This window comes from Thamnophis sirtalis, unplaced genomic scaffold (assembly GCF_051295495.1).
Source record: "Thamnophis sirtalis isolate CommonGarterSnake01/CBP01778 unplaced genomic scaffold, rThaSir2_p1.2 scaffold_3, whole genome shotgun sequence".
NCBI lineage: Eukaryota > Metazoa > Chordata > Lepidosauria > Squamata > Natricidae > Thamnophis > Thamnophis sirtalis.
Window position 1 is genome coordinate 18,200,701 of NW_028261383.1, and position 21,239 is coordinate 18,221,939.

At 50.9% G+C, this 21,239-nt stretch overlaps 2 protein-coding genes across 4 annotated transcripts; both read left to right on the top strand.

Annotated features, from left to right (window-relative positions):
- Positions 1-11,053: 11,053 nt before the first annotated feature.
- On the top strand, positions 11,054-19,923 carry LOC148047337 (H-2 class II histocompatibility antigen, E-S beta chain-like). 3 transcript variants are annotated; one of them, XM_087711566.1, is made up of 6 exons: positions 11,056-11,241; positions 12,446-12,724; positions 15,858-16,139; positions 16,289-16,402; positions 16,639-16,662; positions 17,843-19,923. In XM_087711566.1, exons 1-6 carry the CDS (start codon positions 11,157-11,159, stop codon positions 17,854-17,856), a joined length of 798 nt encoding a protein of 265 aa, XP_087567692.1. In that variant the 5' UTR covers positions 11,056-11,156; the 3' UTR covers positions 17,857-19,923. The 3 variants fall into 3 exon arrangements, with proteins under 3 accessions (XP_087567693.1, XP_087567691.1, XP_087567692.1); XM_087711567.1 differs by lacking the exon at positions 16,639-16,662 and having other exon boundaries at positions 11,054-11,241; XM_087711565.1 differs by lacking the exon at positions 17,843-19,923 and having other exon boundaries at positions 11,054-11,241; positions 16,639-16,703.
- Positions 19,924-20,132: 209 nt separating this feature from the next.
- LOC148047338 (2-aminoethanethiol dioxygenase-like) lies at positions 20,133-20,832 on the top strand. Its single transcript, XM_087708045.1, has one exon. It carries the CDS (start codon positions 20,133-20,135, stop codon positions 20,826-20,828), a length of 696 nt encoding a protein of 231 aa, XP_087564171.1. The 3' UTR covers positions 20,829-20,832.
- Positions 20,833-21,239: the final 407 nt, after the last annotated feature.

Consider the following 21,239-nt stretch of genomic DNA (forward strand, 5'->3'; position numbering starts at 1 on the left):
AATAAATGTTCCTGTCTCTTTTGAATGGGGACTTCTTGTAGTAGGCACATTATGTCTGAGTTAAACTTTTCCCATTTGTGAACTATTTTTTTTCTTTTAATTGCTGAGTTGAGTCCATTTATGTTAACTGTAATCATCATTTCTTCTTCCATGTTTATATTTTATATGTAGGGTTTATGGCTCTGGTTGATCTTGGTTGCCTCGTTCTTTGATATCGATCCCACCTACAGCACCTTCTATTCTCTCCGTCTCGGTTAAAGCTGCGTCCAGTAGTTGCACCAATAGTTCTTCTTTCCCAGTCTTCTCCACCTTCCCTCTCAAGTGTCCTGCACTTTTTCCCACCCCCTCTGACCACGGGGAAGCCAGAGTCCCTCAACAGCCGCATGGCTCATTTTGAGTACGGCGGTGATTCACTCAGCATGTGTGGTGAGAAAAGTCGTAGAATGGGGCAAAACAAATTTCTCACTTAGCAACATCCATTGTGGGCTGAGCTGTGCTCGTAAGTTGAGGACTATATATAGGGGGCCCAAGGGCAGCCCTCCACCTTAGTCACCTCCCCGTTTCCTGCTCATGGGTCCTTTCCTTGGGGTGTGTGGGGAGCGGATGTAGCTGGAAGCAGAAGTGGTGGGGCTGTAGACAAGGCTCAGCCCCATTTCCTGGCGCCTTTCAGACCGCATCTGGCAGCCCCCCCTCTTGTCCGCCAGGGTGTCGGCCTCTCTGTCGCTCGCTTGCTATTGGCTGCCGTAGAGACGGGGAGGGAGGGGCTTGGGGTCTTTGGGAGGGGAAGTGTGCTGGAGGCGACGGCTGGCCATGAAGAGGGAGTTTTGTTCTTCTGCGCCTGCTGAAGGCTCATGTTTAGGCCTGGTCAACCGTCTCTGCAGACCAGCTGGATGGCGCCACCTGAAGATGCGCCCCTCATGACACCCGCGGGGGCTGCAGATTGGACACTCAGCTTGGGGTGGTTGTGGGGAAGGATTTGGATAAACTTTGGAGATGTAAAACTTCACGCCTTTAGCCTCAGGCCTTGCCTTACTGTCGCTGTCATCACTTCATATCCAGTTAAAAGTAACTTTTCTCTAAAACCTCATATATTCTAATACTAGGCTTAGGGAAAGAAGGGGAAGGTGGGGGAGGTGGTGTCAGCCTCTGCTTTGCTGCTTGCTTTCGGCTGCCATTGAAACGGGGAGGGGGGGCAAGGTATTTGGGTGGGGAAGTATTCAGTACAGGAGTGATTGTAAAAAGGGAGTTGTTCTCACCATCTACTGCGCATGCTGCAGAGAGAGGATTTGCCGCCAAGGCCAACTGTCCGGCATACCAACCTGATGCTCTTTGAAGATGTCTCCCACATGACACCTGTGGTGTGTGCAGACTGGACTGTGGGATGGGGTTACCAAGGGGAGGGGGTTGGGTCACGTATTGATACCTATGATTATGTGCGCTTTTGCCTCAGATCTTGCTTTGCTTAGCTGCTATCTACTCATGACCAGTAAAAGTACTCTTAATTCTGCAAAATGGAGTTGAGTGGTTTCTTTCTTGGTTACTGAGGGAGGCCGCCTTGACAGGTGGCAAATGAGGCACAAAGATGTTTGCACCCAGAAGACAGACGGCATAAGGAAAGATGGAATGTTTATCTTTGCAATTGAAAAATAGTATTTAAAAAAAGAATCTGGGGAGGGGGTCCTTGGGTGGGTCCCTTGAGTTTGATGGTTTTCCTGCAGAGGTTGCTTGGGCCAAACTAGGCCCCATTGTGGTGGTTAGTGGGGGGAGGGGTTGCTCTCAGTTTGTGCTCAAGTAAAAGGAAACCCACCACTGCCTTCTAGCACTGAGGATGGTACCTATTTGGCAGTGGTGAAATTCAATTTTTTTTTTTACTACTGGCTTGGTGGGCGTGGCAGGGGAAGGATGCTGCAAAATCCTCATTCCCTCCCCACTCCTGGGGTCAGCCAGAGGTAGCATTTGCCAATTCTCCAGACCAAATTTCTGCTACCAGTTCTCCAAACCACGCAAAATTTCCGCTACCGGTTCTCTGAACCACTTAAAATTTCCGCTACCGGTTCTCCAGAACCTGCTGGATTTCACCTCTGCTATTTGGGTTGTGAAACTTTTGCAAGGAAACAGCCAAGCTCTGGGACTACCGAGGAGCCCTCAGGTCCCACCTGAGGTATGAAGATTCTCCTTAATCCATCCCTGGATTTGAGAGAGAGACTTTGTCCTGGGAAGAGGGGCTCCTTTGCCCCCCCATACAATCCCCCCCCCAGTCATTCAGGCAAAGCCAACAGCATTTATCAAGGTGGGAGGAGTTCTTTTGTGGGGCACACAAACACAACACAGGTCCTGGATAGAGGAGCCGAGTGGCCAAGCAAAGGATTAGTGGATTAGATGTGAGATTTGGACCGTGGGAATCATTGACTCCAGAGAACCGTCCACAAGGGGCGAGATTTGTTGATTGCGTTTCTGCTGGGTTGGTGTCTTACTTTGAAACTTGCACATGTATTCAAGGGCTTCCAGGATTGTGGTCTCAGTTGTGTAGTTGCCAGGAAAGCAAGTTGTCGCATGCACAGCCCTCCCGAAAGGGCCAGGAAGGAAGCAGCTCTTGGCTGGAGGAGGTTGGGGCCCTGACAGTGATGACACACACAAACACACACACCCCCCTCTCCCCTGCAAGCTGTGTGTGTTTGCTTCGTTTTAGTTTTTCCAATTCAAGTCCGTTTTGCATTTAGAGTTGTGAAAGATTTGCAAGTGTTTTCTCTGGCTCAGAGTCACCTCCAACTGTGGGGTGGGTGGCAAATTCACTAGATAAATGAAATGCCGAAGGAAACCGGCCTTGGCTAAGAAGAGGGAAACGGGCTTTTTAATTGCTAAAATAAGTGGCTGCACCAACATCCCCTTTTGGAAAGTGCAAACAGCTTTGAAGCCTCGGATTCTAGCTTCCCCTCCCCTCCCCCCCCCCCCGCCCGGCAGATGTGGGAATCTCTCTGGGGAGTTGACACCACAGGCTGCAATCAGGCTGATCCAAACCAGGGCCTGATCTCAGCACAACCCTGGACGCTCCAGACAAGGGGCTGACCTTGGTTGGCTCCCCCCCCCAACCTCCTTCAGCCAAGGGCAAGGTTGGTCCTGACCCCCCCCCCCTTCCTCCCAGCTTTTCTTGGCTGCCTTCCATGGGAGACTGAAAGGAAGCCCAGATTGGAAGCCCTTTAATTGTAACAGACTTGGAAGGGACCTTGGAGGTCATCTAGTCCAACTCCCTACTAGGGATTCGAACTGCCGACCTTTCTGATCAACAAGCTCAGTGTCTTAGCCACTCCAAGATCCCCCACTGGCTATATGGCTGCACCTCCCTTCCTTACATGGTGGGCCTCCCCTCCAGGCTCTGCCCAGGTGCTCCTCCTGCATCCTCCTTGTCTCTAGGGGGGGTATTTTCTTCTTAACCCCCCCCTCCCAGCCTCTCCCAAACAGCTCCCTCTAAAGGTGGATTTTGAACAGATTCTCTCTCCACTCAGCTGGATTCATTTTCAAGGTTGTGATGCTCCCTTTTCTCCTGGCCTGACGAGGGGTGGGGAGGCAGAGGCTGGGGGGGGGGGCTTCTCTGGGGAAGGTGGTGTGGAGGCGGATGCTGCCTTCTGGCCTCAACATCACACTCCACACTCCATAGGTCACTGCATGCTTGATGGTCTTGGCCTCCGACTGTCCCTTCCTGGCTAGATCCAAATGGTCACAAGGGAGGGAGGCCCAGGTGGGCTTTCGGTGGGTGGTTGGGTGGGAGTTCATTAACACTTCCACTCCCAGAGCTGTGCCCATCCTTGCAATGCCAGAGGAGGAAGTTGTGGTAGCTCTTGCTCTCCGGAAAGCCCCAAATGCCTTTCGGAGGCTCTGCTGGCAAATAACCGTGGCTGAAAGGCTGGAGCTGGGCACCTGGGAGCAGGTGAGCTTGTTTGCTTGATGCCAGCCTCCCTAGGGGACACAGAGACACCTGCCCCCGAGTTGCTCGGCTCCCTAGCCGAGTTCACAATTGTTATCTGCCTTGGTAGCCCTTTGCAGTATGAAGTCAGGCAGGGCTCAAGAGTTCGTGGCTAGCATGAACTTAGCCCCTCTGGACTTCCGGGGAAGGTTATGGCAGAGAACGAAGACTGTTGCAGGCAAACTCTCTGGATTCAGCAAGGCATTCGACAAAGTAGACCACAACCTGCTTCTTGGTTAGCTAAATGGAATAGAAGCATCACCACCAGAGGGATTTGCAACTGGCTGACAAACCGTACCCAGTGAGGAGCCCTTAATGGGTCTGCATCTACCTGGAGGGAAGTAAGCAGTGGGGCACCCCAAGGTTCCCTCTTAGGCCCAGGACTCCTCAAGATCTTCATAAACCACGTAGATGAGGGGATAGAAGGGGAACTCTCCAAATGTGCAGGTCATACTAAGGTGGCAGGAATAGCTCACACCGTAGTGATGGCTAACCTGTTTGTAAAGGTGTGCCAAAATTGTGAGTGCATGTGCTATAGCACATATGTTCATGCCTAGACCCACAGCAGAATATGCCCCACCCACATGCGCATGTGCGCGGACACTCCCCACATATGCGTGACCGCCACACGGATGAACGTGCCCCCCTACACGCAGGGCTGTGTGTCTTGCCCTCCCCCCCAGGCTCCGGAGGCTTTCCTGAAGCCTGGGGAGGTTGAAAACAGCCTCCCCAGAGAACCTCTGGAAAGTGGAAACAGATCCCTTCCGAACTTCTGGTTGGCGCATTGGGCCCATTTTCCCCCCTCGTCCTCAGGCTTCAGTGAAGCTTCCAGAGAGTCTGGGGAGGGTGGAAAACAGGCCCAACAGGCCAACCGGAAGTGTGGAAATGAACTAGAAATCCAGTCAAATGGCTGTCCAGTTTACATAAATTACAGATTAACAGAGTTGGGACCTTGTAGGTCATCTAGTCCAACCCACCCAAGCTTGAGACCCTGCACCATTTCTGACAAATGGCAATCCAGTTTCTTCTTCAAAGTCTCAAGTTGTGAAGCTCCCACAACTTCTTGTGCCAGTTGGAGCACTTGCTGAAAAAGGAGATCAAGAATGATCCTCTCCAAGGTTCTGCTGTGATCCTGGGATTGCCCTGATCTCCTCAGCCTCCATCTGCCCCAAACTTCCCTTTCCCCATCATCCCCCCCCCCCATTCCCTTCCTCCCTCATCCTGGGCAGAAGTGCCATCAGGGAGTCAGACGGACCCCTCCCCCAGATAATATTTGGAACTAACCCACTTGGTCTCCTGTTCTGGGCCCTCCTGTGTCATGTGCCTCCTCCTCCTCCTCCTCCTCCTCCTTCCCTCCAGCCAAGACCACCGTTACCATCTCCCCCACCAAGATGGAACCCGATTCACCCAACACCATCCTCCTCTGCACCGCGACGGGCTTTTACCCTGTGAAGATCAAGATAAAGGGGCTGAAGAACAGACAGCCGGAGAAGGAGGGCGTGGCCTTCTGGGAGGAGCTGAACAATGGAGACTGGACTACAATGCTGGAAGCTCCTGAAGCCTCCGGAGGGCCTCTGGGGGCCAGGGGACTCTTTTCACCCTCGCCAGGCTTCTATAAAGACTCTGGAGCCTGGGGAGGCGAAAAATGGCTTTTAAAAAGGCTGGACTCAGCTGACAGGGCAACGTCTCACGTGCCCTGGCAAATGGCTCCACGTGCCATGGGTTCCCCATCCCGGGTGTAGGGTCTCCCCTACTCAAGCAGGGGGTTGGTCTAGATGACCTCTGAGAAACCCACCTGAAGCCATTCCTGGTGTGGAAGACATTTGCCATGGAGGGGAAGAACAGCTCTGTGGGAAAGATGGGGGGGGTTTCAGTGGGCATCCCTGAATGGAAGACCCCTCCCTTCTTCCCAGCATCCTTCCAACTGGGCCTCGCCCCTTCCAGAGGTCATCCAGACTGGCTCTGCAGGAGTCCAGTAGCCTCGATCTCTAAGGGCAGAATTTTCCCCTCCCCTTCCTCATCTGAGGTCTTGGGGTCACCACAGGAAGAATCGGTCAGTGTGTGATTGTAGGAATTGTCTCAAACACGGAGAAGATTTGGGCTCCTGTTGGAAATCCCTCCCCTTGCAAGATAGCGTGGAAGAATCTGGAGAAGGGACAACACCAAATATCTCAATGGCAGGAAAAAAAATAAGATTTCCTTAACAAAGAAAAGGCATTGTTGGTGGAAGAGGCTTCATTGCTCAGGGGAACTGAACCAGCAATTCGTAGACAATCAAACCAGGGAGGTTAGCTGTTTCCCAGGTGTGGCGAATGAATCAAAACGTGACTGAGGAGCTTAAAGAAATATTGAATATTGAAATATTGCCCGCGCCCGCTCCTTACCCGGTTTTGATGAATTCTGCGCTTCCACGCATGCGCAGGACGCATACAGCGCCTGCGCGATCCTCCAGGAGCAGCTGGAGCATCGCACAGATGCTAGTACGCATGCGTGTGCCGCACGCGTGCACGCGCGCACCGCACACGTGCGTGAGGACGCTGCACACGTGCGCGAGGACGCCGCCGGCCTCGTTCCAACCGAACCAGTTGGAACGGGGCGAGAAACCCACCCCTGGAGGGGTGGCTGCGTAAGAGCCAAGGTGGCGCAGTGGTTAAATGCAGCACTGCAGGCTACTGCTAGATCAGCAGGTCAGCGGTTCAAATCTCACCGGCTCAGGGTTGACTCAGCCTTCCATCCTTCCGAGGTGGGTAAAATGAGGACCCAGATTGTTGGGGGCAATATGCTGACTCTCTGTAAACCGCTTAGAGAGGCCTGAAAGGCCTATGAAGCGGTATATAAGTCTACTGCTATTCGGACCAGCACAGCCCCAGACGGGGAGGCCGACGCCCCAGAGCCTGCTGGCTCCAGCCCCGCATCAATGTTCCCTCTAATTTTTTTTTCAGTGTGAGCGGAAAAGTATAGTGTTTGAGCAGCACATTTTCATACCTGAGCACCTGGATTTTTTTCATAGATGTCACCCAAGACAACGAAATTAGTGTTATTTGAAACTCAATTCTACCATGTAAATATCCATTAAGTAAAGAAATCTCCCTATACAGGTAGTCATCAATCTACGACCATAATTGAGCCCAAAGTTTCTATTGCTAAGTGAGACATTTGTTAAGTGAGTTTTGCCCCATTTTACAACCTTTCTTGCTACAGTTAAGTCAATCACTGCGGTTAAATCACTAACCTGGTTGTTAAGTCAGTCTGACTTTCCTACTGACTTTCCTTGGCAGATGGTTGCAAAAGGTGACCCCAGGACACTGCAACCATCATAAATATGAGGCAGTTGCCAAAGATCCAAATTTTGATCATATGACTATGGGGATGCTGCAATGATCATGTGTGAAGAACAGCTGTAATTCACTTTTTTCAGTGCTGATATAGCTTTAGTCATTAAGTGAACTGTTGTAAGTTGAGGACTATACTTTCCCCCTTACTATCCAATAGTCTGCAGTGATATTAGCAAGTTATGAATAAATTACCAACTGATGTAGATTAGCAATTGGAGCACTTAAAGAAGCAAACAAAGAGGGGAGAGGAAGGAAGGGAGGAAGGAAAGAAGGGAGAGGGAGAGAGAGACAGAGACAGAGGGAGAGACAAAAAAGGAAAGAGGAGAAAGAGAAAAAGAAAGGGGAGAGGAGGGTGGGAGGATAAGAAAAAGAGGCAGAAAAAAGAAAGAGAGAGAAAGAGGAAAGGAAGAAAGAAGGAAGGAAAGAAAGAAAAAAGGAAGAAAAAAGGAAGAAAGAAAAGAGGAGAGAAGAGAAGGAATAGAGGCCAAAAAAGCAAACAAGGAAAAGTAGGGAAAAAACTTTCACTGGAAAACACTATTTTTCCATCAGTGCAAAACTTTCCTAAACAAGGTTAATTTTCTGGATTTTGACTTTCCGGTTCAGGTGGACCAAGAAGCCTTTATTTTCTTTTTCTAAAATCAAATAAAATCTGCAGAGCACCAGCTCGACTCCCCCTTCCTGCGAAAAAAACCTTGAGCGCAGAGGCTGGATTCAGACAACATGTGCATATCCGGCGTGGGTTTCCACTTGTTTGAGAGTTGGTTGCTGCAGTTGCTGCTGCCGCCGCTTCTCTCCTCAGTAACTTTGATCCAGGAGGGAACAGCCTCCCTGTCAATCAGCTAGAAAATGGCTTCCTTCCCTCGGCTTCCTTCGTGCTGAGTTATCCTTTAGAAACTTACTGTTAATGCCTACTTCCCTATCTCCCACAGGCTATCGGGGCTTTTTTTCCTGCTCCCGCCCCTCCGCCACCTTCCTACTGGCTCCCGTAGCCTCAAAGGCTCCTCAAAGCCGCAGCGCCGGGCAGCAAATCCGGCGGTGCTGTTAGAGGAGGAGGAGGCAGCAGCAGTTAGTCCGGCCTGCAAAGGACCTCCTCCCCAGCTTCCCGGAGCCTGTGGAAATCACTGCGCGGGAGTTGAAAAGTCCTGCGCGGTGTTTTCTTGCCATGTGCGCGGCCGGATCAGGTTGTTTGAGGATGGTTATGTGCTGTCAGGTTGGTGTTGATGTTTAACCACCCCATGAATAGGCTTTCTCTGGGGAGACCCCTCCCTGTTAGAATGGGTAAAGGAGGCACCAAAGGCTTCAGTAACAACAGCTCTGTATTGCAAGTCAGGTAAACATCTGGCTGGGGAATGGTCGGGCAGCATCCCCTTTTAAAGGGATCTGTCAGACCTCTTGACCAATGGGGTTAAACCTCTGTTGCCGCCGGAACAGAGGACCTTGATGGAAACCTCAGTCAGTGAGGGGGGGGGATATGTAACACTCCCCATCCCCTCCTCCAGGCCTTCTGAACAGTGTCCTTCCCCATTACTGCAACGGAGTCCCTCCCCTCCATGAAGGTTTGAAGGTTTATTTTATTTATATGCCGCCCTATTCCCTGAGGGACTCAGGGCGGCTAACAAACCCAAGGGGGGGGGAGGGGGGAGGTCCCCCTTTTCCTCTCTTTCTTCCCATCTTTCCTCCATCAGAGCCTCCCCCAGAGAGCAGGGAGGGGGAGAATTTGGGCCTTGAGTCACATTTGTCCATCCCTCCATCGCTTTGTTTCCTGGGCTCTCCAGGGTCTCCTCGGGAGTCAGAAAGGGCCCTTTAGCTGCTTCCACTGGGACAGAGGACCAAGAGGCTGCCCCACCTGGAGGCTCAGCCATGGGGCAAAGGAGGACAGTCCCTGAGCTGCCCTGATGAAGAATGGAGGCTTGTTGCCTGCTGGATCCTGGCCAGTTCCTCAGTTCCGCTTCGGACGAGCCCAACGCTTCAGGCTGGAGAAGTGAAACCCGAGCGACTCTGCAGCTGTTGGGGGTTGGAGGAAGAAGTGCTGCTCTGTGTGTGTGTGTGTGTGTGTGTGTGTGTGTGTGTGTGTGTGTGTATGTATGCATGCATGCTTGCATGTATGTATGTATGTATGTGTGTTGGGGATATCAGGCAGAAAATCAAAAACTTGCGGGGGAGGGGGGAAACATTGAAAGAGCCTAGAAGTTCTGCTTTGATCAGGAGGACGATGGGCCTCCCACCAGAGTCTGCCTGGATCTGGGGCCAATTTTGTGTGACTGGGTGTCTCCAAACACACAATTGTGGGACCCATTCAGATTCTGCTGCCTCCTTCAGCTACAGGGAGGGGGGGGATACCCAGTTCTGGCCTGCTGAGGCCAGTGAAGGGCAGGGTGAAGTTTGACCCCTCCATCCCCTCCCCCATCCCTGGAAAGGATTCAGGCCATCTGAGGATACGAGCCCTGTGGGATGTCTGCCTGCTGCAGCTGGGAGAGGGTTGGGGCTCTGAGCCTGGCCTGATCAGGTATCACCAACATTAGCTGATATTTTATCACCAGCCCTCAACATCTGGCAGCTGCCCAGCCTCCGATGACCTCACCTAGGTGAGAGAGATAATGATAATAACGTATAATATATGTGTATAAGGAAATGAGATGTAAATTGTAAACAATCATTTGGAAAGAAGGATAGAAAACTTTGTTATTAAATATTATGGATGTTTAGCTAGAATAGGACATAAGGATTTAGTGTCATTGGAGGATTTTAGAAATAGTGAATGAAATGCCAGTATGTGGTTATGTATTAAATCTTGGTATATTTTATGATGAAGGACGTTTAAATAATTATAATCAAATGAAATGGAGGTATGATGATGGTAACATGTATAAATATCTGAGTTAAAATACTTGAGTTAATATGAATTATGTTTCATGACTGTGGAAGAGATGCATAAAAGTCTTTTGTAACCAACTGATACACTTTCTACAGTATGTCAAAAAGGAAGATTTTATGTGTTGTGTTTGTTTTGAAAATAAAAAATAAAAAAACTTTTAAATTTTTTTAAAAAAAGATCCACTTCCCATTCCTCTTTTAGCCTGTCTGATCTCCCTGGAACTCTGTCCCTCCCCCCTTCCTGCTGTTTGGAAGACCTCCTGGGAACCCAATTCCCCTTGTCCAGAGAGAGGGGACAGGGTTAGAGTGGAGCAGAAACCCTAAAGGGGGCAATGAAGGGGGGGTCTCACCTTACTTGGTTCTTGCCCCCACCTCTAAATACAGTAGCCTTTAAATCTTTCCCACCTTCCCGAGGTTCAAGTAAAGCTCGAGTAGAAATGAGTAATGTAATAACTATCATCCAGCAGAGATTTGAAAGTCAAGCAAGAGGGGAGCTTGGAGCCCTTTTGGGGAGCCCCTTAAATTGGGGAGGGGACCAAGGACCCCCCACCCCATAATCCCCGATTCCTCAATCAGGACCTGGAGGGTGGGGGGGAAGGGAGGCTTTGAGAGAAGGGCCTCGGAAATTAACTCCCTCAAATTCTCCCTTTTGTGAAGGGGGAGGGAGACCCTCCCTTTGAGGTGGTCTTAGAATATTCTGAGGAGGGAAAAGAGGTCTTGGGCTGAATAACCAACTGGAGTTTCTTCTCTGCACCGAACTAAGTCTTCTATCGGGTGAAGTCAAGGGAGGCTCTGCCCGGAGACCGATGACGCTACAGAAGGGGGGGATTCCCATTGGTCCTTCAGCTCCTTCTGGACACTCCCAAGGCCGAAGTCCGAGATAAACTCCTCCTCCCCACAATCCAGACCCACCGATTCCGCCTCTGGGGCTGGAGGCATCGGCGTCTTTCTCCCCTGTCTTTGGGGGCGCTTGTGGGGCAGCATCCATGGCTTTTGCTGGGCTCCCCCTGATGCTGCTGGTCGGGGCGCTGGCCCGGATCCCCGGAAGCGAAGGGGGGAAGGAGACCCCCGGTAAGGAGGGGGCTGGCCGGGGGAGGAGGGAGTTGGGGTGTGGAGGAGGTTGGGAAAGACCCCCGGAGGGGGAAGAAACTGCTGGGTCTCCAGAGCCTCCAACAGCCACGATCTCTCCGTGGTCTCCTCCCCTTTCCTCCCCACATTCCCCCCTCACAGGATAACGGAGAGGGACCCCACCCCTTTCCCCGATAGTAGCCGAGGTGGGGGTCGCAGCCAGGCCCGTCTCTCGGTCGTCCCCCCCCCCAGTATGTGGGTGGGAGTGGGCTGCCTAGAAAGAGGAAGGGAAGGAAAAGCGAAAGCGAAAGAGGGAAAGTGAGGCATTTGAACAAAAGGATTTTGGCTTCTTCTGAAACTTCACTTTTTCTTCTGAATCTCAAATTTGAGGCTTTGAAGGTCGGGCAAGAGGGGAGCTTCCGTCCCTCCTGGGGGAGAGCCTGAATTTGGGGAGGAGACCAAGGACTCCCCCCATAATCCCCAATCGCTCAAGTGGGGCCTGGAGGGGGAGGGGGAAGTGAGAGAAGGGGATTTGGGGGCTCTGAGTCGCTCCTTTCAATTGGTTCTCAACAACTGCCCTTTGGGAAGGGGGCTGGAGACCCTCCCTGTGAGAGGCTCTTGGGAAGGGTGCAAGGGGTCTTTTGGGGGAGGGGGATAGGAAACAGGTGTGATCCTTGAGGATTCCGCCAAGGGAGGGAGTTGGGCTGGAGATTAGAGGGAAAGAAGAAAAGTTGGGGCGACCCAGGGAAGGTGGGGGTTGTAGGGCAGGGAGAACCCAGGAGTCTTAGTCTAAATGTCCTCATTGTGCCCCGTCCCCATGTTCCCCTCCTCCCAAAGGAAGAGAGAGTGGGAGATTATCTTCCCTCCAGCCCTCCCCCCATCATTCCTCCCCCTTTAGATCCAACGTTCCCTGCTCCACCAGCTGAGCTCTGCCTGCCTTTTCCCACCCTGGGAGGATGGAGGGGTCCACCAGAAGGCTCCTCCCTCACCCCTCCCCTCCTTCTTTCCTGCCCCCCCAGGCCCCCTCCCACCCAGTAAATCTGCTCCCCTCTGGGACGGAGAGAGTCCCCCTCCCTCCTCTAGTCTCTGAAAGGAAGTTCCCACGCCCCCTCCCTTCCCGAATGGATCCCCCCCTTTGCTAGTGGCTGGGAACTATGGGACCTGGAGTCCCTCCTGACAGCCTTCCTCCTCCTCCTCCCCGTCCCAGCCCATTTCCTGTACCAGGAGAAGGTTGAGTGTCGCTTCCTCAATGGGACGCAGCGAGTGAGGTTCCTGGACAGGCACTTCTATGACCGGCAGGAATACGTCCGCTTCGACAGTGACCTCGGGAAGTTCGTGGCTGTCACAGAGTTGGGGAAGGAGGATGCAGACTATTGGAACAGCGATAAGCAGCTCCTGCAGTACACGAAGGCCCAAGTGGATTCCCTCTGCCGGCACAACTACAGGGTGTACAGCTACAAGGATGAACGCGTGATTGGCCGGAGAAGTGAGTCTGAGGGGAGGGGGGAGTTTGGGAGAGGGGGGAGGGGGAGTTTGGGGGATGGGGGAGTTGGGGGGTATGGGGGAGTTTGGGGGTGGGTGGAGGGAGGAGTTTTGGGGAGGGGGATTTTTGGGTAGGGGATGCGGGGACACCCTTTTCCTTCCCTTCCCTTGATGGAGACTCTCCCGTGAAGTTTCCTTCTTTAGATCTTCTCCTCCTCCCTCCAATTCTCCCTCTGACCCTCATTCCCACAACTCCCCCTTTTCCTACCAAATCTTCCCCTGCCCGGAATCTGGGATCTCCCGGATCCCCCCAAGAGATCAAACCTATTCATCCACCAACTTTTAGAACTCAGGAAATAAGTAGGTAAGTGTTGCCACCAGACTCCGACAGCGAGGGGCCCTATGAGTCCGCTCTGGATGATGTAGAGCAGTGGTCCCCAACCCCCGGTCCGCGGACCGGTGCCGGGCCGTGGAGTACCTGGCACCGGGCCGCGCAGCGGACCATGCGCCGGAAGCGGAGCCCTTGGAGGCCCTGGCGGCTTCCCCGGCGGTCGTTGCTGGCCGCTCTCTTCTTTTTCTCGCTGTCCTCCTCGTTCCTCTACTTCGTCTATGTGGCGCCCGGCATTGGTAAGGGTCGCGCGGCGCGGTTGGAGAAAAAGCGGCTCAGTCGTCTCCGAGTTGCCCAGGGAGGGGCGGCGTGCCCGGGACGGAGGCGGCGCTTCCCCGCCCGGCCTTGGCTTGTGAGAAGGAACGGCGGGAGAGGTAGAGAGAGAGAGAGAGAGAGAACTTCGGGCAGCTGAGGGCGGGGGGGGGTGTCTTTTGAGGGGAGATGGGGGTGCGTGATTTTGGCGCGCGTGCGCCCTCCGCAGGCGTGGGTGGGGGGCTGAGAGGAGTCTAACGGTAGCGCAGGAAAGGGGAGGGTATGAGCGCCGCCTGAGGTAGTGAGGGGCAGTCGCCAGATTCAGGCCGCCGCTGTCGCTATTGCAGCGCACGGTGGAAAAGCGGCGGTCTTGCCCACCCCTTCCCTGCCTCCCGCCCGCTCCAGTTGCCGCAGCCAGGGGTGGGGGCTCGGTGCCTGAAGTCTCTTGCCTCTCTTCCAAAATTTCGCCAACGGGCATCGGTGAAGCGCGCTCTTTCTCTTCCTCACAAAACATATTTCCTTTCCCCCCATGCGTAGTTATTGGCGATATGGACTCTTGGAGGCTGCGCTCCCGGGTCGCGTTTCCTTTTTGCAGCCCACGAGAATGCCGGGTTCTGAGCCTCAAAAAACGAGAGTTCTCTTAAGGCTGCAAAAAAGGAAGTAGTAAGAAAAATTATTAAAATAAAATAGGTTTTAGGTCCAGCCAACAAATGAGGTAGCAGAAAATAGCAGGAAAAAAACCAGTTCATTCACTTGCGAGGAGAAACAAAAAAAGTTACAGTCACTTCAATCCACAAAACATCGTTAACACAGGGAAAGAGAAATAAAAACTTCCCAAGACAGTCCAATAAAGATAAATTCCGCCACTTTATTCTTTGCTTAAAGGACTAATTTATCTTTTTTTTTAAAATCCTTTGGGCAATCATTTTTTTTAAAAAAGCCTCACCAGATGGACTCACTTTCAGCTGCCTTCTTTCAGGAGCCGTCTCTGACTTTGTCAGCACAGGGCTGTCTGTTTATCGCCAGCTTGGAGCACTTCCCTTGGGTCAATCAGGGACTTTGTAATGTCCCTGGGACCAGCAAGGTTTTGTCACACTATCACCATCTCTACGGGACGGCTTAGGTCCGTTGGGACCATGTAGCAATAAAAGAATCAACGGCACTCTCGGGACAGTCAAGACCGCACATTGTGACGTTGCGAAGTTGGCCCCTCCCCTTCCATTTCTTTTAATAAATATTCCATGCATTTAGAGCAAATTGTTGTTCCGGCTGCAGTTTAGGAGGCCTGAAATCACAGGATGTTCCTTGAGTCTCTTTGGGGGAATTTTCTCTTCCTTTTTCTTTGGCTTCTGAGCTGACTTTCCTCTCCAGAGAGAGATCCGGGAGTCTCCTTCCCCCGAGGGGCCAAAGCTTTTCTCTGGCCACCAAGAGAGGCTCTCAGCCTTTCCTGAACTCTCCCCAAAATTAACTGAGCCTCGATTTCTCTGGGAAAAATCCCATCTGAGTCTTATGCTTGTTGTTCAATGAACCCCAACAAAGGAGCATCTCAATAATTGCAATACTTTAACCCCAAACCTTCGAAAACTAGCATTGATTCTATGGGTTCTTGATCAGAAAGACAAATGTAACTCTGGCTCACATTTTCACTGCATTCGGCATTAAAGTTGATATTAAAAATAAAGCTTGAATATCACAGTGTGAGGCAGACAAAATGTATTGTGTGTTCCTGCTGTTTTAAACTGAGAGGCCTCCAAATGTGGATGAAATTAAATTCCTGGATGGACAGATGGAGAAAGCGGTGTCTCGGAGGTGGGTGGGGGTGTTTTTTTTTTTTTAAGGGACTTCTGTTGGGTGTGCGGAGGAAATGATAGGCAGTGATGATCCCTGCAGCCTGGAACAGCTGATAGGTGGAATTTTGGGAGGTTTATAAGGAGAGATTGGACAGCCTCTTGTCTGAAATATTACAGGGTTTCCTGCCTGAGCAGGGGTTTGGACTAGAAGACCTCCAAGGCGCCTTCCGACTCTGTTATTCTGTTATTCTGCTGTGGGAGTTGCCTATTTTGACAATTCTTCCCTTTTGATGAGATCACCTGATCCCAACCAGGAAGGATTTAGGTTTCCCCATTTTTCAGGATCCCTTTTCATCTCTTCCTGCAATTTGCTTTGGAAGAAGACTCCAAACACCGTACCAGAGGTCTTTTCTCAAAAGGCAACTGGACTTTGTTTTTCCTTCAGGACATTTTGCTTCTCATCCAAGAAGCTTCGATTTGGGCCCTCGGAACTGAAGAAACTTCTCGGATGAGAAGCGAAATGTCTTTTGGGGAGAAAAAAATCTCCTTTGGGACAACCATGACCTGGATTGACTGAGAATCTCCACAGAAACTCAAAGCAAAGAATATTTTTAAGAGAGAAAAGGAGTCTTGAACTAACCAACTTGGTCTTCTGTTCTGGGCCTTCCTGTGTCTCTCATGTCCCTCCTTCTCCTCCTTCCCTCCAGCCAAGCCCACTGTCACCATCTCCCACACCAAGATGGAACCCGACTCCCCCACCACCATCCTCCTCTGCACCGCAACGGGCTTTTACCCCGTGGAGATTGAGATCCAGTGGCTGAAGAATGGCCAGCCAGAGAAGGAGGGCGTGGCCTATGGGGAGGAGCACCAGAACGGAGACTGGACCTACCAGCTCCAGGTGATGCTGGAGACCCATCCCCAGCGGGGGGACGTCTACATTTGCAAGGTGGAGCACGCCAGCCTGAAGGACCCCATCACTGTCCAATGGGGTAAGCCCCTCCCGTCCTGCTCTGGGGACCTCATCCTACCCTGAAAAGGGGGAGAGACTCTCCCTGGGGGAGAGTCAGAACGGATCCTCCTCCTGAGGGAAGGTGGGCCTGATTCTCCTGCTCAGGTGAGGCTCCTTCTCCTTCCCCAGAGCCCCGTACCTCCAGCTCTGCCAAGAGCAAACTCTGGACGGGGATAATGGGAGCTGTGATAGGAGTGGCCTTCTTTGCGGTGGGGCTCTTCTCTTACCTGAAGGCCAAGAAAGGTGAGTCTGGGGGACTGGAGGAGAGGTTGTGGGGAGGGGACCATCTAGGGGAGGCCTCACATCAAGCTCAGCAAGTGGCCAAGAGGGTCTCCTTGAGAAATATTTTTGTCAGCTTCTCTTGTTTGAGGGGCTATTAAGGGAAGATCATGCAACCTATTATGGGCTATCGAAGGGGAGGGGGGGCTGAGTCCTCCAGAACCATGAAGGGTCCTGATTGGGTCTTTTTCTCCTTCTAGCAATTCCCATCCAACCTCCTGCAGGTGAGTTTCTCCTCTTCTTCCCTCATCTGAACTCCTCCTAAAAGTTATAGGTGGTTTTTTAAATTCTTCAATTGTTCCTTTTTAAAAAAACATGCCTGAACAATATCTCCTTGCTGTGGATACAGCAAAGTTTTGAAATTTGGGGCAGCTTTTACTTACAGAGATCTGAAAAAGAATTGCAATCAAAAACGAAAGCTAAAATCTTGCCCAGAATTTTTCTGTTTTGGGGAATTGCAAAAGGGAAAGGAACGAGGGGGGCATTCCTTCCCATTCCTCCCTCAAGGAGGAAGGACCCCAAGGTTTACATTCCCACATGCATTTTGTAAGCAACCCACCCATTCACTGCTCACTGTTGAAGGGGGTTCCTGAGGGTATTCAGGCAGGGGGACAAATTCCACCCCTGTGGCTATTTTAAAAGGGGTGAATCCCATTCTACTATGCACTGTGATGTCAAATGCCACTTCAGCAAATGGCAGGAGATGTTCCCACCTAAATTGCTGATAATTAACGTAGGATCTCAGGTATTGTTCTATCAGTGCATTAGCTCATCCCGCAGCTCCATTGGTGCTTGGATGGAAGGTGGAGCTAAGCCCTTGAGGTGACCCTATCAACTTAATGAACTCTCTCCTAAATTTCACCCTGAACTGGACTTCCCTCCCCCATCCGAGATGATCCTTCTTGGCACCCCATTCAGACTCATTAGGGTTCATTAGTTGGAACCCTAACCCTAACACTAACCCTTAATGAACTCCCTCCAAATCTTCCCTGTGAACTGTATCCCCCTCCCCTCCCCCCTGAATATTCTGTTTTTGAGAATTCACTGCCAAGTGACCCATCGCTCCGCCTTTTCCTGCCACCCCCTTTGTAGCCCCATCTACTTTCTTCATATGGAAGGTCTGCAGGGAGGGGGGAATGTTCTCTTAATTAACCCTCTAATTAAGTTGGGGAGAATTCCAAAATCCCCTGGATATGAAATGGGGAGGAATCCCTCATCCATCCCAGCCTTTTCATTCCTCCAATGGGCATATTCTCCCTCTATCTGTCCCTGCCTATCAACCACCACCCCTGCAGTGTGGGTCTGCCTTTGGGGTTGGGGGGCTAAAAGGGAAGATAATTATGGTTTTTACACTAAAGGTTTCTCTATATATTCTAATTTTCTTCCCCATCTCTTTTTCTACAGCACTCATGAATTAATCCTGCTCTCTGATGCAAAAGGAAATTATTTCTTTAGTAGCTGATGATTCTTTGATCTGTTTGCAACCTGTGAAAAATGGAGGCTGAAGTGGCAGGTTGGGGAGAGGAGGAGAATGTCAGCCTGTATTAAGTCTTTCCCCGTTAGGAGGCTAGAGTTCTGCAGCAGAAGTTGGTAACAAATAAGCCGCTGAATAGTCACTCACAGCCACCGAATGTAAAACAAAGAATAGCTTTACTTGCATAACAAAAATAGGATAAATAGTCTCCAGACAGACTATAAGCAGTCTTGAAGTATATACACAGTCTATTTACAATACGTTGATGTTACAGTTGCTCAACTCACAATTCACCATGTAGACAGGTAACTATACAGACTAGCCACCATCCAATACACGGTCTTCTCTCCAAAGACTAAGCTCATACAGTAACAGTCAGGAACTATCAGGAACAATCGGGAGCATCAGGAGAAACCGTAATATTTCTTTCCTCCTTTGATGGCTGCTTAAAGCAACAGCATCCAATTACGTCTCTCTAGCATTTAAAGTAACAGATACACTTGTTACAATTATGGCTTATGCTTATACATATACATTGCCAAGCCAAGACTAGGGTTACATCCCTAACATTCTCCCCTCTTGGGTTGTCAATGTATTTACACGCAACTTCACATTCTCAATCCATAGTCATCACCACATTTCTTGTGTTTTACAGCACCTGTACCTTAGTAAAATGGTCAGCTATATTGTGTTCAGACATACAATATTCCAATACAATCATTTTACTTTTTATACTCTGTCGCACATTCAGGTATCGCAAATCTGTATGTTTAGATCGAGTTTTAACAGGAATATTTGTAGCCATCTGTATATCTGCCTGGTTGTCCTCATAAACAATGATCGGTTTTACTTCAGTTATTCCCATATCAAGTAACAATTGTTTATAACACACTATGTCGGTACATAATGTTGATAAACAGGAAAATTCTGCCTCCGTTGTTGACAGGCTAATGTGTTTTTGCCTAATAGACGTCCATCCTATTAGTGCCTCACCTAAAAACACAGCAATACCAGATGTTGACTTCCGTGTCTTAACATCTGTGGCGAAACTTGCATCAGCATACGCTGACAACCTAAAATGTTCTGTAGGTTCCAGATACAACGCATAATGCATTGTGTTTTTCAAGTACCTTAATATTCTTTTTACAGCTTTCAGTTGGTTCTCTCAGTTGCTTCTGCGTTGAACCTTGCTAGCTGGTTAACACTATATGAGATATCAGGTCTCGACCAGTTGCTGAGATATGATAATCTACCATTCAATGATTGATACAATCCCTGATCAAACATAGGACTCTCTGCTTCCACGTTGCCAAACTCCTGACTCATCGGGGTTTTAGATGGTTTACATAATTCCATCCAAAAATTCTTTAGCAACTGATTTATTTTCTCCGTTTGAGATATCTTAAAACCTCCCCTTGTCTTTACTATTCCTAGTTATGCACATCGACGCTGCACTATCTATAATCCACATATCGTGGTTTACAGGTGCATTATCTAATCTAGTCAAATTAATGTTAGCTTTCTTCTTAGCTTCTCTAGTGTTCTGGGCCTTTGCCTTCTTGAAGAACCTAGATATATGCCCCCTAGCACCACAAACAAAACATTTCTTTACAGTATATGCTGATTGAGTTAAACCCACATTCTCAGTGTTTTCATCTAACTCCTTGTGTAGGTCACCCCTGGCCCAGTGCATAACAGGGCATGCGCAGCCACGCTGAACCACATAGGAAAAAAACAAACTCCTAAAAGAACATAACATCCTTACAATACTCCATAACATCCTGATAGTTCGTAACATAACATCCTGATAGTTCACTCTAGATGTGCCTTACCAATGACGCCCAGGATTTGACCATATATAGACAGAACTTCCCTGAGCAGTAGATTAGCAATTGTAGTTTGAAGGCTGTCTTTAATCACATGCTGATTGCTGATTGCTCCTCCTGCCTTTGTCCTATCTCAATAAAAGGGGCTTCCAGACCCCCAATCTGGGTCGCTCCATCCCGAGAAAGCTCGTGTCCGTGTCTTTTTTCCACATTGGCCTCATGGACGAACCATGGGAACATCACATTTGGTGGCAGCGGTGGGATGGTTACTTCACATTTGGTGACTCCGACGTGATTACCTGTGTTGCCAGCCCTTCACTCACTCCCAACTGGGCAAAGTCTCGCAACCAAGGCCGGCTGTCAGCGAACGGAGCACCCTCCCAAATCGTGAGTAATGGGCTCGGGCTTCTCAAAGGCTCAGACTGCGCACCTGCAGGAGCTTTGGGATCTCCCCAAATTCTTCATTGCAATCTCTCAAGCGGCAGATCGCCTGCTTCCCATTGCAATCTTTCAAGTGGCTGATCACCTGCTTCCCATACCCCCAGAAAAGCCGCCCGTCAGCTACACGCACATCTGCGAGATGGCGCGCTTTGTGCTCCGTGCCGGCACCTGCATCTCTCTGCACGACCACCCGGGCATACAGGGGCTGCTGAAGGTCCTCTACGGCACCCTCCGCATCGCCTGCTTCGACGAGCAGCCTGAGGAGCCCAAGGACGCCCCCGACGCCGCCACTTCCGCCAACGCCTCCGAGGCCGCCTCCTGCCCTGGCCACCCTCGCCGCTTGCGCGCCTTGCTCTGCTCGCACTGCCTCTACACGGCCTCCGCGCCGCCCTGCCTGCTCTCCCCACAGCGGGACAACCTGCACCAGATCGCGGCCGAGGGTGCCGGGCCCGCCGTCTTCCTCAACATCCTGGCACCGCCCTACGACCCGGCCCGCGGCCGCGACTGCCACTACTACCAGCTGGCCAACGGGCAGAGCCTCCCGGCCGCAACCGGCCCTCCGTGCGCTCTCTGGCTGTTGGAGACCACGCAGGCGCCCGACTTCTGGTGTGGCGGGGAGCCTTACCCGGGCCCCCGAGTCTACCCCTGAGCCAGGACGGAAGACGGACAGCCTCCTTGGCTGACCTCGACGGCGGGGCTGCCGAGGGGGACGATGCCCACCTGGACTTTCTGCTGGGTTTCAACGCCAGGTCTTGCCTGGACTTTCAAGCCCCCCCTCCTTTGGGAGTGTAAAACAGCATCTCTGAGATCATGGATTGGCTCCCCCCTTTTTTATTTTTTAAACTCCCAGTCGAATTAGCAACAAAAAGCACTGTGGACAGCCTATCTTAGTCTTTCCTCATCGTGATTTCATGTCTCAAAGTGTTCTTGCTACTCCCTTTCTTACTGACTCTTCTGATTTCTCCTCTGTTGCTTTGATGACATTTTCATGTCTGAGTACCTGAATTTTTGTTACAGATGTTTCACAGAGCAATTGATTTATAGGATCCGAATTGGAATG